This window comes from Polypterus senegalus, chromosome 12 (assembly GCF_016835505.1).
Source record: "Polypterus senegalus isolate Bchr_013 chromosome 12, ASM1683550v1, whole genome shotgun sequence".
NCBI classification, from domain to species: Eukaryota; Metazoa; Chordata; class Cladistia; order Polypteriformes; family Polypteridae; genus Polypterus; species Polypterus senegalus.
In genome coordinates, this window is record NC_053165.1 from 63,394,102 (window position 1) to 63,408,932 (window position 14,831).

Genomic DNA, 14,831 nt, shown 5'->3' on the forward strand with positions numbered 1-14,831 from the left:
AAGCAAGCAGCTTGACCCTTTTTATTATAAAAACTGTTATTTTACATTTTATTGGATGATGACAAAAGACTTTTTTCTTTACCTTTAAAAATCCTTAACCTGCACTTATTAAAGAAAGCTTGTCGTGTTGGTGGTTCCCCATCACTCTTCCCACTGACAAGCTCAAAGCACTGTACACATCCACAAATTTAATATTCTTAAACTAAAACAGAACATCTGCATAGTATGACATGTATGTATTGTTATGGGTTTCCACAATTTATTAAGGGGTTGTACACATTATAAAAAGACTCTGAGGAGCAGAAACAAAAATCACCAAGGGTGGGTACCATCAAGGTAGTACAGGAAGACTGGCACTGCTAGTAATTATCTTTCCCTTTAAAGTTGAGCAACTTGTGTGCACTAATTTTGATAAGGGCAACAGGCAGGAAGGCCAGGGAAGCAGACGAAGAAAGAGGGGGGCAATTTAGGGGGTTTGTTCCTACAAGATGACACAGGGTAGAAAAGCCAGCAGGGATGTCTGACTGAGCAAAAGACCAGTACAGGTGAGGGCATGATAAAATGGGACAGTGGTTTCCATTTGAATGTAAAGACTGGCAGGAGGCCAGAAGTTTCTTTTTAGCTCATCAACAGGCAGCACGTGAGGCCCATTTAAGTAAGGCAGCACAAAGGATTCCTGAAAGACAAAGATGAGGGAGCTAAATAAACAGTACACTGTGTTAAATTATACAATTGGCAGCTTGGCTGGAGTGGAAAAATGTTTTAGTAGAGTTTATATAACTCTATGACTGATTTTGCACTAATTGGTACTATTGGAATAATGTACTGTATGAGAGTGACAGCATACTTACAAACACATAATTCTACCATCTGCCACAGTTTTTGCTGTTATTAATCTATATTTGCCTTGACATTTTCTTGGTATATAGTAAATATGTTTTAGTTTCCCATTTTATGTCCTTGCTTTTTCAGTAAACAACACATCCATTCATAATCTTCTTCACATTTCACTTAAAGTGCTGTATACTGTGTGACTAGAAACTCTATGTATGAGTGGTAGTGTGTGTCTGTACTGGCATCCCAATAAGTGAGATCATTTTGACAAAGAACTGGATAAGCAGTGTAGAAAATGGATGGATGGATATTATGTGTTAACAATGTAAAATAAGCAGTTAGCTAAACTATAACTGCAATGCACTTATAAATGTTCTTCCAGAAGGAAATTCATTTTCATATATGTGTTCACAGTATTCTTACGCCAGAAGATATAATCTTGGTGGGTTGGTAGGTTTTGTTATATAAATATGTATACTGCATATCTCCAGGTTTGCTGATACAACTTAACTAGCAGCTGCTCTCCTATATCAGAAGTGAACAGTTTATAAATAATTAATAAACCTTAAACTGTTTGTGGTCTCTTAATTGTTTTTCAGGTGTTAAAACAAGAACTGATTTCCATTGGTCACAATGTTACAGAGAACCCATATTTTTTTAACGTGGTGAATGCAATATCAAACAATGGAAAATGTTTCAGGGCAGTGTCAGATCAGCGAAAGAATGGACAACCTGCTGGATATTAACCTCAGAGTTCTTGAGATCAAAAAGACCATATAACTGAGGCAACTTAGGGGCCAAGAACACTGGCAATGGATAGTTTTTTGGATGTACTGTAAAGGAACAGCACACTGGACACAGATGAATACTTACTTTTTAAAATGTTTAAAACATATGTGAACTCTTTTTGGGCATTACTTTCTTGCATGCAAACCACCAGCTGCGGTCTGCATTGTGATTGAACTGAATGTCAGCATCGCTGAAAACCATCCACACAATGACACTCAAGATTAGACATTCCATGCAACCTTTGGGAGCTTTGTGTCTGGAAGCTGTCGGCTGTACAGACAGATCTGACTAGAACATTAACAGAGGACCATTTTTTTAGCTCACTATGCTACCTTCTTTTTTTTTTTTAAACCAATGGCAGTTGACAAGCACACTGCCTCATATCATTTTCAGAGAAGGGTTGTTAATAAAACACAGGAATATGGAAAGAAAGCAATGAAGTTTTAACCAAAGCTAAGCAAATTTCACCTTATACACTACAATGGCAGAGCCTTGCCTCCAAGGTCTGGATTTTTGTAATGTGTGTCACTATTGCCTTTTTTATTGCTTTACATTTGCTATTTGAGCTTATAAGGAACTTTATAAACAAAAAAAGTATGAAAATAATGAACAAAAATGGAAAAAAAAAACTTACATCATTCATTTTTTGTGTTACGTTAAAAAAATGTTTTCCATGCTTTTCAGCTTATGAAAGGAAACAGGTAAGGAATTACCAACCTGCAGTAAAATGGTGCTAGTCATAGAGATATTAAAGCATAAGTTCAGTATTTTTCACATCAAAGTTATTTCCTCACAATCATGGTATACATTAATTTGCCACATTAAATTCATGAAATTGTGTTCTAAAGCACTCTTATAAATTAAAACAAATAGGCATCCTGTTCTTACACTTTAAAAATAGAAGTCATAGGGTAAGTGTCCAAACATGAAAACAAGTTGAAGCAGTAAAGTTTTGATTTAAGAAAATATGCTTTTTGCATTTCTGATAACAAGAGGAAACATGCAATAATTAGTCTGTCACCAAATCTGGGAATTATTTTTCTTTAAGTAAGAATACATTTCCTTTCCACTTTTCTGCTCATAGCCTCTGTTGTTGGTAGAATTATGACAACTCGGCCAGACCCCAACACCAACATATATTTTGTTTATAACACTGCTTTTGCCTCTGCAGTTCAATTTTTTCAATAGTTATGTTCTTCCATGTTTTGTAATAACAGACAAATGCATGCTTACATCATACGATTATTATTTCCTAAGCAGTGCTTACTTTTCTCCCATTACATTCTGTGTTGATATTTTGCATAACCCACAGAGAGAGAAGGAGAACCTAACAGTTTCATTGTACTTTGTACAAATAACAATCAAACAACTATAAATACATGGGGAGAAAATGCAAAACTTTTGCACACCATGGCACTGTGAGGCAGGAATGAGAGCTCTGCACTAGTACCTGCAAAAAGTGTCATAAAAGGTGCTCCGTGAGCAGCAGCAGTGGCAGCACTGAGGGCCTGGAGGGCAAAGGCATATACAGAAGACACAGCAGTATTATTAGTCATACCACACATGACAGAATGCCAGTACAATCTGCATGTTTAGTAGTGAAAAGCCAAGCAAAATGACACTTTTTATTCGCTAACTAAAAAGATTACAATATGCAAGCGTTTGAGGCAACTCAGGCCCCTTCTTCAGCCAAGATGTAATATAGAAACTGGAGTTCCCTGTGTTTATATACACACTAGGACAGGAACAGCATTGGAAAACCTGTAAGTGAGACATCTTAGAAGGGTCCCGAGTTGCTTCAATAGCCTGCATATTGTAATCTTTCTAGTTAGCCAATAAAAGGGGTCATTTTGCTTGACTTCTCACTTCAATCATAATGGCTAACATTTTCACACCTCAAGTCTGTTAAATGATAAAACACAGTATGGATAAGGCAAATTCTTGGCAAAACTAAACATTGAAATTTCAGAAACATTCAAATCCTAAGAAAAGGTTTCAATTGTTATTAAGATAGGAGAATTCAAGGTAAGAAAAACAATTTCAGAGTAAAAAAAAGATTACAATATGCAAGCTGTCGAGGCAACTCAGGCCCCTTCTTCTTCTGTATTTACATCTTGCCTGAAGGAGGGGCCTGAGTTGCCTCGAAAACTTGTATATTGTAATATGTTTAGTTAGCCAATAAAAGGTGTCATTTTGCTTGGCTTTTCTCTACATTCATAATGACTAACACGGTACAACACCCTAGTACTACTATGTTTAGTAGAAAAATGCCAACTGAAATTGTGCTCCTGATGCATAGCCGGAAAAGAGAGCCGAAAGAAGGTGTGTCATATAGGTTGCGTAAGTGAGTGGAGTGAGGCAGGAGCTTGTGTCGCTGTATAGTGGAAGCTGAAATACTGAAGTAATAGAGTGAAAAAAATACAAGTGATCATAACTGTGCCCTTTTCTTTACTTATTGCCTAGTTTTCTAAAAACATAGCAGTTCATATCAGGACAATATGGGCAAGTCAGGCACCATTAAAGATATTTGAATATTTTGTGTAAATAATCATCCATCTTTCTTATAGTTAGTAGACTGGAAAAAGAAGATTAATTTTTTCAGTAAAACAGTATTTTATATGGCACCCCAGACACAGCATACTAAACATAGTATAATACAATTATAGGCAACAAGAAAACATATTGCAATACAAGGTAATTAATGTACTGTACAATATACAGTAAATTTACTATAACAAGTGTGCAAATGCCGAGGTGTGAGATTAAACCTACAATCTTCTGGTCTCTTATGAAGAACCAGATTCGAGCATCACTTGACAATTCTTTAACATGTTGTCTTCAAGAAAGTGTTTCTAGTAAGCCTTGATAGATGTCATTAAATTCTGGACCACTGAGAAACAGTGACTGCTCACTAAACCTAGTAAGGCAGGGTTCTTCTAACCCAACAATATGCATAAAGCTTTTTTACTTTTATGTTGCACATGTTTGTTATGGAAGTGTATCACTACTATGCAAAATGTTTTTTCTGTGGTAGGTTTATTTTCTTCTAATATATTCTGCATTATTGGAAAAAACACATAAATAAATAACTGCCTAGCATTCTGCCAAAGCATAATTCATTACCATTGTTTTTTTATTAAGTGATTTTTTTATTATTTTAGAATAATTGAAACAGTTAACAAATTGAAATGGTTACACTGCTTAAAAGTGCATCAGTTCCATTAAATCTTAGGTTAACTTATTTTCTTCATCCCTTTGACTGCTGCATATTTGAAAACTCACACAAAGATGTATATTAGAAGAAAGGGAAATAAATCATCTATTAATTAAAACAATCAAGCATATCTGGAATTTTAGTAGTTCTGCTCTACTTAGACTCTACCAAACTGAACAAAGGATTTCCATCCCTGGCCCAAATTTAGTGTTGTCAAATGTAATTAGAAATCTCAGCCGAGATTTATGTTCTGTATTTTTATCCAAGTAGACTTACAAGCTCAGTATTCATTACAGTATATAATGTAAATTTGCAAAAGAGCATTTTAAAATTAATCAAATTATTGCATTGCATTGAAAGAAATAGCTCAAGAACAACTAAAGTAAGAAGCACTATTTAGTTTAGGAGCAAAGTTTGGAAAACATTTAATGTGAAATTATAAGACAAGCTTAAATTTAATTATTTCAGTCACATCATGATGCCTGGAAGACAAAGAGGGAGGAATACGTTTATGGACAGATAGATATTACTGAAAATGCTGTATTGCAACTCCCAATGAAAGACAAAATGTCTAATGAGCTATTTTAGTCAAAAGTCACAAAGCCTAAACTCATATAAACGTTTACTATTTTGTATTCAAAATGGAACAGGGTACTTATCTAATTATTTAATACAATTTTCAACATTATCTAACATTATCTGGGGTGTACTCATTGAAATACACTAATGTCTGAAAATGAAGACACTATGTTCAGAATCACTAGATTATTTAGTTTCAGTCAGGGATATTTATGAAAATCAGATTTTTTTAAACAGTCTTTCTTCAAAAGAAAAGTATTTTAATCATTGGAGAAACCTACTGACACTATTGTCAATAGCTGTCTCCATCCTACATGAACATAAAGTTGAAATTTCGACACAATCAAAATACTTTCCATATATGTATATACACTATATCTTTACACCATGGTTCAGGGTAGCCATAAAAATGGTAAGTACTCCAACTGTTATATAAATTTCCTTATTCTGATTGTTAACTACAAATGTGTTTGGGAATTTTTCAGACAATTAAGACTGCGGTTCGAGGTTTTGACTAATTAGGGCACCAGAGAGTGGTGACAAACAGAGTACAGTGAAATTACTACTAATCATCATATAACACGAGTTACAACTATAGCTATATAAACCTTTAAACCTATCAATCAATATCATTTTATTTTTTTATATAGAACATTGCTGTTTTGCTAAATAAATCTTTATTCTTTTAAAGTTAGTTGTGGTAGTTGATCACCAACAGTAAAGTTTGTTGTAATATGTCACAAATTAACTGCTGTCCATGAGCCACCTGCTCTCACGACAACCACTTCAGCTTTCATCAGTCAGGAAAACAGAAAAGAAGAAATTTTTTTGAAAAAAACACATTTCTGAGAAAACCACAATATCGTAGACTATCCAAAAGTTTATTTACTAATCTATAAATGCTGGCAGTATGTTTTAACTTCAAGATCAACATAACATTGTATACCAATAAACTACTTATTAACATACTTATAAAATGACCAATATAGCTCACTTCTCCATACTATAAAAAATCATGCATTTTTTCTGGTAAATGAATAATGCTTGGCTTCAAATACATTGATGCAGTGAGCAGAACCCATCAACACTCATTAAGCAATATATCACATTTTTTTTTTTTTAAACGCTCTATTATGTTCACAGGAAGCCGAAGGAAATACATGGAGGAAATAAAACAGTAAAAACTCTGTATCGTTACTGTGGTCTCTTAGTAGGTGACATTTAGCTGTATGTATCTTGACAGAAATAACTTTAATCTGACAAAAGTAATAATAAATAAAAATTCTATGAAATTTAACCAATGAAAGTCAGACATTGATTTTCAACCATGCTTCAACAGAATTATTTAAAAAAATAAACTCATGAAACAGGCCTGGACAAAAATGATGGTACCCCTAACTTAATATTTTGTTGCACAACCTTTTGAGGCAATCACTGCAATCAAATGATTCCTGTAACTGTCAATGAGACTTCTGCACTTCTCAGCAGGTATTTTGGCCCACTCCTCATGAGCAAACTGCTCCAGTTGTCTCAGGTTTGAAGGGTGCCTTTTCCAGACGACATGTTTCAGCTCTTTCCAAAGATGCTCACTAGGATTGAGGTCAGGGCTCATAGAAGGCCACTTTAGAATAGTCCGATGTTTTCCTCTTAGCCATTCTTGGGTGTTTTTAGCTGTGTGTTTTGGGTCATTGTCCTGTTGCAAGACCCATGACCTGCGACTGAGACCAAGCTTTCTGACACTGGCCAGCACATTTCTCTCTAGAATCCCTTGATAGTCTTGAAATTTTATTGTACCCTGCACAGATTCAAGACACCCTGTGCCAGATGCAGCAAAGCAGCCCCAGAACATAACAGAGCCTCCTCCATGTTTCACAGAAGGGACAGTGTTCTTTTCTTGATATGCTTCATTTTTCCGTCTGTGAACATAGAGCTGATGTGCCTTGGCAAAAAGTTCAATTTTGTCTCATCTGTCCATAGGACATTCTCCCAGAATCTTTGTGGCTTGTCCACATGTAGTTTGGCAAATTCCAGTCTGGCTTTTTATGATTTGTTTTCAACAATGGTGTCCTTCTTGGTCGTCTCCCATGAAGTCCACTTTGGCTCAAACAACGACAGATGGTGCGATCTGACACTGATGTTCCTTGAGCTTGAAGTTCACCTTGGATCTCTTTAGAAGTTTTTCTGGGCTCTTTTGTTACCATTCGTATTATCCGTCTCTTTGATTTGTCATCAATTTTCCTCCTGCCACGTCCAGGGAGGTTGGCTACAGTCCCATGGATCTTAAATTTCTGAATAATATGTGCAACTGTAGTCACAGGAACATCAAGCTGCTTCGAGATGGTCTTATAGCCTTTACCTTTGACATGCTTGTCTATAATTTTCTTTCTAATCTCCTGAGACAACTCTTTCCTTCGCTTCCTCTGGTCCATGTTGAGTGTGGTACACACCATGTCACCAAACAACACAGTGACTACCTGGAGCCCTATATATACTGTAGGTCCACTGACTGATTACAAGATTGTAGACACCTGTGATGCTAATTAGTGGACACACCTTGGATTAACATGTCCCTTTGGTCACATTATTTTCAGTCTTTTCTAGGGGTACCATCATTTTTGTCCAGGCCTGTTTCATGAGTTTATTTTTTTAAATAATTCTGTTGAAGCATGGTTGAAAATCAATGTCTGACTTTCATTGGTTAAATTTCATAGAATTTTTATTTATTATTACTTTTGTCAGATTAAAGTTATTTCTGTGACCATTTTGAGTTTTTCTTTCATTGACTGAAGGGTACCAACAATTTTGTCCACGTGTGTATAATGAAACCACAATTGTACTTAGTAAGACACCTGGATAAAATTAAGTTTGTCAATTGCATCTGCCACAATTTCTAAAATAAATGTGTTTTCTCATTATGTAATGTTGATATAAAGTGTTGTGCAGGCTGGCAGAAAATCTGAGAGTGAAGCAGCCCAGAGTATTAGCTCTTTTTGAAATCGAAAATGAGTTGTAAATTTTTAAATTACAATGCATTTTCAAGAAATGCTTGTCTTTTGGTAAAAATAATAGAAGGGCACACACCCCCCCCAATTTTGCTATATGGGTGTCTTTGTTTTATATATAAACGTCTACGCGTGGAAGTGTGTGTGTCTGTCCGGCCCGGAAGCAAGAAGTGCAGTCGAGGTAAGGGCTCCACCGCCATGGGAACAGAAAACTCACTTACCTACTAATAACACAAGCGAGGCCAGCACGTCAGCAAAACGAAACCAGAAGAAAGATAAAGTTGCTTAGTCGCTAATACAGATTTGAGGCAACTACATCAGCAAAACGGTATCCCTTTTACTTTTCCTTCTGCTGATAATGCACAAGCGGTGCAAGTGCGTCAGCAAAACGAATCCTCCTAGGAGAGAGATGCCCAGAGTATTTCCTTTCAATTACTTGACATCTCTACATTTCAATTTTTTTTTCTGACTGTTTCAATAGTTTCTAGGTCCGCAGGCATTTTACAGCACGGGCTTACACAGCTAGTGGTAATATAAGAAGTAAGATTAATTCCTATGATGAGACTACATTGGAGCTTTAATAAAAAAAAAAATACAGAATGTTTGCCTCCTATATCTAGCCACTTTCTCAAAAAGCGTTCCCGGTTCCTTCATTAATTTTTGTCAATGAATTTAAAAATATAAGTTTATGAACATATGTTCTATATGCTAAGAAAGTATTCACATTATTGCCCTGCTGCAATTTTAAAGGAATTACTTATGCCATACTATTCAATGAGCAAAATCACTTCCCTATTGCTGTTTACTTTTGCAGTGCAGGTTTTTCAGAAATTTTTGAAGGAATTCACATATGAAATAAGAAATGCTCCTTCTATGGGTCAAAACTATTGAATTTTAAGGCCTGCAGTATGTTTAATCCTTCCAGTTGCTATTGCACAGGTGAGAATAATTTCATCCAACACATTTATGAGGATTATTCTACAAATTTAGGTGAACGCCCTGCACTACAATTCAAAATGGACTTATTTCATGCAGTCATTGACTGATATTTATGGCACTGAGGAACATTAGATTGAATATAGACACCTTAAAGGGAAACAAGCAAAACAATCTATGCCATGCAAGCAAGGATTGACATACCATGGGGTAAGCACAATTTCTGGTAACTATTACGTAAAAATAGGAACCAGTGGTGTAAGCATGGAGTAAAAATGTAGATTTTAAAACCAAAAAATGAGTATTGTTCATTTAAAGTTCTTTTTACACTGCAATATTCAGACACTAGCAGTAATGGAATAAATGGGCAACCAAGACGTTTCATATCTTTCCCCTTTAATCACATCTTTTAACAAACATAAGAAGAACATAGTTTTAAAGGTTTAAAGGTGATCACTCTAGTGTCAGATAAAGAAGTATAAAAATGCAAAGTTTTTAAAGTCATCCCCCACCCCACCCCCAACTCTAGCAGCAGCAAGCTACAAGAGAACAGGTAGGAGGAGCTGTTGATCATGCATCTGAATTGTGCATCTGTATAGCTAATGGACAATTAACTTTCACTTTCAGGTACACTGAAGAAACATCATTGTATGGATATACTTGTGACATTTGTTTATGTCATTAAAGTTTGCTTGAGGTGAAGTTCTTGAAGTGCAATTTCTTAATAACCTGCAGGATATCCTCCTTTCCGTTCATCACACTCTGCATAAATCCGGTGCCCATCATGTAAGATAGCCTGTACCACGGCCCCTGGAGGTGGTAGCTTCTCAATTATGTGATTCTTCGCCCGAAGACCATCTTGAACAGCCTGGTAAAGCAGAATTGGTAGAATGCCTCATAAACCAGATAAGGTAAGCCTGATCTTTAGTAAGCCACCTGGAGAATTACTAAATGAAATGTAAATCACTGGCAATGCTAGTCAATCTCTACAGGATACCCCAAACAACTATTAATTTATTAGATAACTACTAATGGGAATGGTTCACATTGCCTCAGCTTAGTGCACATAGAAGTGAAATTGGGTTTCCCTAAAAAGTTGCTGAGTTTACGACATAAATTGGAGCAGGGTAATAGAGCTGCTGTGTAGAATTAGTGGTGTTCCAGTAAGACTTTTTTTTTTTTTTTGTAGTGCTATTGCCTGTTAATATTCTGGAAAGGAGTACAAGTGACAGTTGATGCACTGTTTATTCTAAGGTCAGAGGTACAAAAGGTATAGAAGAGGATGTATTGCTCTTTATGATCATGGTTACAATAGTGAGGTTTTGAAATATCACAGGGATTTTGAAAGGTGAACATGATTATGTGCGATAGGATAATAAGCAAAAAAACTGTATTAGTAAAGGAGGAAAGAAAAGTCCTGCCAACAAGAAAATTGACCACTACCTTGAAATAAAGACAGTTTTTCCTCACTGACTCAACCCTGCTATCTGCTTACAGTGTCAGGTCAAGCATAATCCAGTTGCAAAGAAAAAATATAATTTTAAAAGAAATAATCCATTGTTCACCAGATGTGCTTCTTTCAACTGATTGTAAACAATCAACATTACAAAGAATCCTAGCTAAGTGTAGTTCTTCATTTTAGGTTTTATACGTTGTAGTTTTTCTTTCTCCAAGGGGCAAGGACAGGACATTTTAACTGCATATAACTGCATGCTTATCCTTAAATGAACTACAATCTGAGGGCACCAATTCCTCCTGATGAACAGTGGTGGATTTAAGCTTCTGGTACAGATGTCCCCTGAGTGCTTCCTATTGGAAGCGTTCTGGGCACAGCCACAAGGAAGGATAATCTAGACAACACTAAGAAGAATAAGAGCTAGATTTTGTTACTGAAGAAAAATAGTATATTGATGCCCAGCAGAACTGTCAGTTAAGAGGATAAGAACGATAGTTTAAATGACCCATATACTTGTATGAAGTTGAGAGAAAGAATGCATAGAATGTTCCAAAGATCACTTTTTATTATTGAACTTCACTCATGACAATTAAGATGGTCCTAAAAATGGACAGATGAAGAAGTGATGGTGAACCTGAAGGTGGCAATTTGAGAAAGTTCAGAAAATTGCAAAACAGTTCAGATTGCTGAATCCAAAAGAAGAAGTGTGTGCACACTATTTGTAATCAGTATAAAGGAACACTACAAATGTAATTTAAAAACATTTTTTTTTAAATATCAAGCAATGAAATCAAGCAGGATGGGCAAAAAATAAATCAATAAGGCAGAAATTTGAATGTTACTAACTGTAGAGAACTTTTTAAAATATTACTTTTGAACCCCACATATTCAAAATATAATTTCAACATGGTAGTGCTTGGGTTTCTGTATATTTTTCCTCAATCCACTCAAGAATTATTATATTCACTTAGACATTCTTATGGCCTTTGAACTATGCAATTTACTTGTTTATTAGCACATTCTATACAAGTAAGAATATTCACTGTTTTCTGTACATGTGAGAATGATATCCCTATTAACTTATAAACATAAAACCACAGTGATAATGTTTTCTTAAAATCCTTATAAAATACAGTGCCTTAAGTATTGAACACAAGGAACAAATCAAGCATAAAAGGTGCACCACTTCATCGCAGGGCACACCTGAACACATACCCAGTCGCATTTACAGCCGAGTCAATTTAGAGTTGCCAGTCATTCAGACAGACTTTTAGCAGACTATGGAAGAAAACAGAAGACCCACATATTCAAACACAGTATCTGAACCAGGGTACAACCCTACCTGTTGTAGCGGCATGCTACATTTGCAGAACTAACAACCATAACTGGAGACTCCATGCGCTATACTACCATAAGTGGGGTTATTTAAATAACATCCCTTACTAAGCATTAAATCACCATAATTTTGGTTTAAAGGATGTGGCAGATACCAATGGGGCCATTTCAAAATTAAGACAAATGTGGTTTTCATTTTTCTTTAAAGTTTTCTCCTGGCAAGTAGCAGAAGTATAAGAAGTGGGCAGTATGGAAGCTACACCTGTGTTTTAATATGTTACTTCAGATGGCTACTTCATTAATAAATAATTCCTGCTAATGTTTAATTTTGCACAAAGTTGTATTGTATGTAGTTTGATTTTAAGTTCTCCTGAGCAATGGCATCAGTGAAACAAAATAAATAATACCAATATAAAGTTTTCAATAGTATGAAACAGTATGGCTATACTACCTATTTGCAGCCTACCTTTGACTATGTTGAGTTAGCCATATTCCTCCTTGTCTGCATGATCTTTTCGTCAGGTAAGGTCTTTATTCTCAATCTTAAAGTTCTGTATGACAGGTTAATTGACTTTAAATAGATGATGTGTGATTGTATGCAAAAAGTTGACAAGGGTAGGTTTCAACCATAAATTTAATGCCAAAAGAATTAATTCCAGTTCCCTACACATAAAGTGGATTTAAAAATTGGTACAACATATTCTAAGGGTGGCTGCTCAAATAAACCATTCCTTCAATAAGTGGCAATCCTTGTGATTATTATATCTAAATGTATAATGGAAAGGTTGACATGAAAATTAATGCTTTTGATTAATTGTTTTGCAACCAGGTAACATCACAGATATAAAGTTGTAAGTCATAATTTGTTTGACATTTAAAATATTTATTAATTTTTAATATCTATTTTTAAGGAGTCTACAAATGATAAATTATTTGAATTTAATTTTGTCAAAACACATTTTGCAACAATATTGTATTATCTGATAGGACAGTACAGTAAAATAATTTGGTGCTGATGTTTTAGGAAAACATTTAATTTATATTTATTTACTGAATTACTTTTCTTAAATATATTTTTTATAATCTTTTTTGAGGAACATGTTTTACTATATCAACTCAAATCTCTTAACACTGGTCCTAAAAATGAACAGATGGACAGATCTTCTCCACAAATTAAGAAGATAGTAGCTGTGTGGTGTCTGTGAATGACTGCTGAAATTTTTACTTTTAAATTCCACTCATTCTCATTTTTTAAAACCTTGATATTCAACACATTTCCTTGATCAATAGGAGTTTCATAGGAAAATGTTCTGTTTAGAAAATGAAATGACTTTATTTTTTTATTTTGAAATTATATATTGGGCTTCATTGTACTATACTGCTAGTTCAAACTTTTTAATTAGACTGCTTGGTAATGAACCTGTATGAGCAAAACACTGAGAAAGAGGTTTGACTCATTAGGAGACCTTATGCTGGTAGATGACTTCTCTGCTAATGGTTCAAATGCATCTATAGTGCAAAGGAATGCTTGTTTTATTTCAATATCAAATTACAATGTCTTCAGTCATGAGTGAGTGAGTACCGAAACCTTTTCCAAGTGTTTTGAAGTGTGCAGGATTAAAATATTACAATAAAAAATTAAGTGAACTTAATTTATGAGTAAACAAAACCACTCTCATCGACTCAGTGAACACATGAAATTGCCTATCAGCTACACCAGAAGTAAACATTTTTCCAGAGCTTTTGGTTGAAACAGAGTAAAATCCCTTTAAGTTTTGAAGATAAATAGATGGTGTACTCTTTAAAATAATTGTGGTAAAGCAGGCCTAGGTCAAACGTGCATATTTTACATTTAGAAAAGTAAAGAGGAGATCAAATGTAAGGTTAGTATTGAGAATAAAAATGTTGAAACAGAAAGTCTAAATAAAATAATGATGAACACCACTTACTTTAGAAATGTTTAAGTCGGAGGATTTCCTGTTTTTAACCATAGTGCTTATATGTTACTAAATTGGAATCTATGATGTCACTTCCTTAGTGGAGCAAATTTTAGGCCAGACAAGAACACAAGCATATGTATTTGACAATGTCACTTCTAACAATGATTTCCATAGTACAAGACAATCAGTAAGTAAAAATGTAAATGATACCAAAAACAGCTTTACAAAAATTGAGAACAATATTAAAAATGTGACATATCTTCATGTTAATGTTATTTGCTGTTGGTTTGCCAGGTACCTTCAAGTGTGTGTGGCAACATATTTATCCACAGTAACTTCTAGGATCATAATACATTACAACAAATACTTCTCACAGTGTTAAAAGAGGCAGTTTAAGTGACTTGATCAAGGTCATAGAAAGTGTCACAGGTGAGAATAGAACCATTAGCCTTGGGTTTAAAGTTCAATGCCTTAGGCACCCATACACTACACTACACTATGGGTAGATATAGTATAGAGCACTCACAATCTCTCAAGAATAGACTATCAACATTTTAAGTATATACACACTATGTAAAATTTTATGCCATTCACTAATCATAAACAAAACAGATTTGATTTTTTCACAGTGATAACTTCTTCAGTGTATCTTAACAGATCTGATCAGAAGGATCCACAACACAAAGCAAATGTAAACATTTGATTTATTAAATAAAAAATAGCATTCACAATGTACATTTAAATAA

At 34.8% G+C, this 14,831-nt stretch overlaps 2 protein-coding genes and 1 long non-coding RNA gene across 5 annotated transcripts in view; 2 read left to right on the top strand and 1 right to left on the bottom strand.

The window, feature by feature from the left end:
* The window catches only part of LOC120540807 (glutathione hydrolase 5 proenzyme-like), a 70,584-nt gene extending 67,320 nt beyond the window's left edge, over nucleotides 1-3,264 (top strand). Inside the window, exon 12 of the mRNA XM_039771872.1 lies at nucleotides 1,434-3,264. Within this exon, the coding sequence (XP_039627806.1) occupies nucleotides 1,434-1,580 (147 nt within the window). The 3' untranslated portion in view covers nucleotides 1,581-3,264. The remainder of the gene's footprint in view (nucleotides 1-1,433) is intronic.
* A 6,469-nt stretch (nucleotides 3,265-9,733) lies between these two features.
* ggt1a (gamma-glutamyltransferase 1a) overlaps nucleotides 9,734-14,831 on the bottom strand; it is a 90,579-nt gene continuing 85,481 nt past the window's right edge. For all 3 annotated transcript variants that reach the window (XM_039771884.1, XM_039771883.1, XM_039771882.1), the window contains one exon: nucleotides 9,734-10,222. In XM_039771884.1, the coding sequence (XP_039627818.1) occupies nucleotides 10,076-10,222 (147 nt within the window). In that variant the 3' untranslated portion in view covers nucleotides 9,734-10,075. The remainder of the gene's footprint in view (nucleotides 10,223-14,831) is intronic.
* The window catches only part of LOC120540816, a 71,702-nt gene continuing 67,033 nt past the window's right edge, over nucleotides 10,163-14,831 (top strand). Inside the window, exon 1 of the long non-coding RNA XR_005635883.1 lies at nucleotides 10,163-10,265. This is a non-coding gene — a long non-coding RNA (uncharacterized LOC120540816). The remainder of the gene's footprint in view (nucleotides 10,266-14,831) is intronic.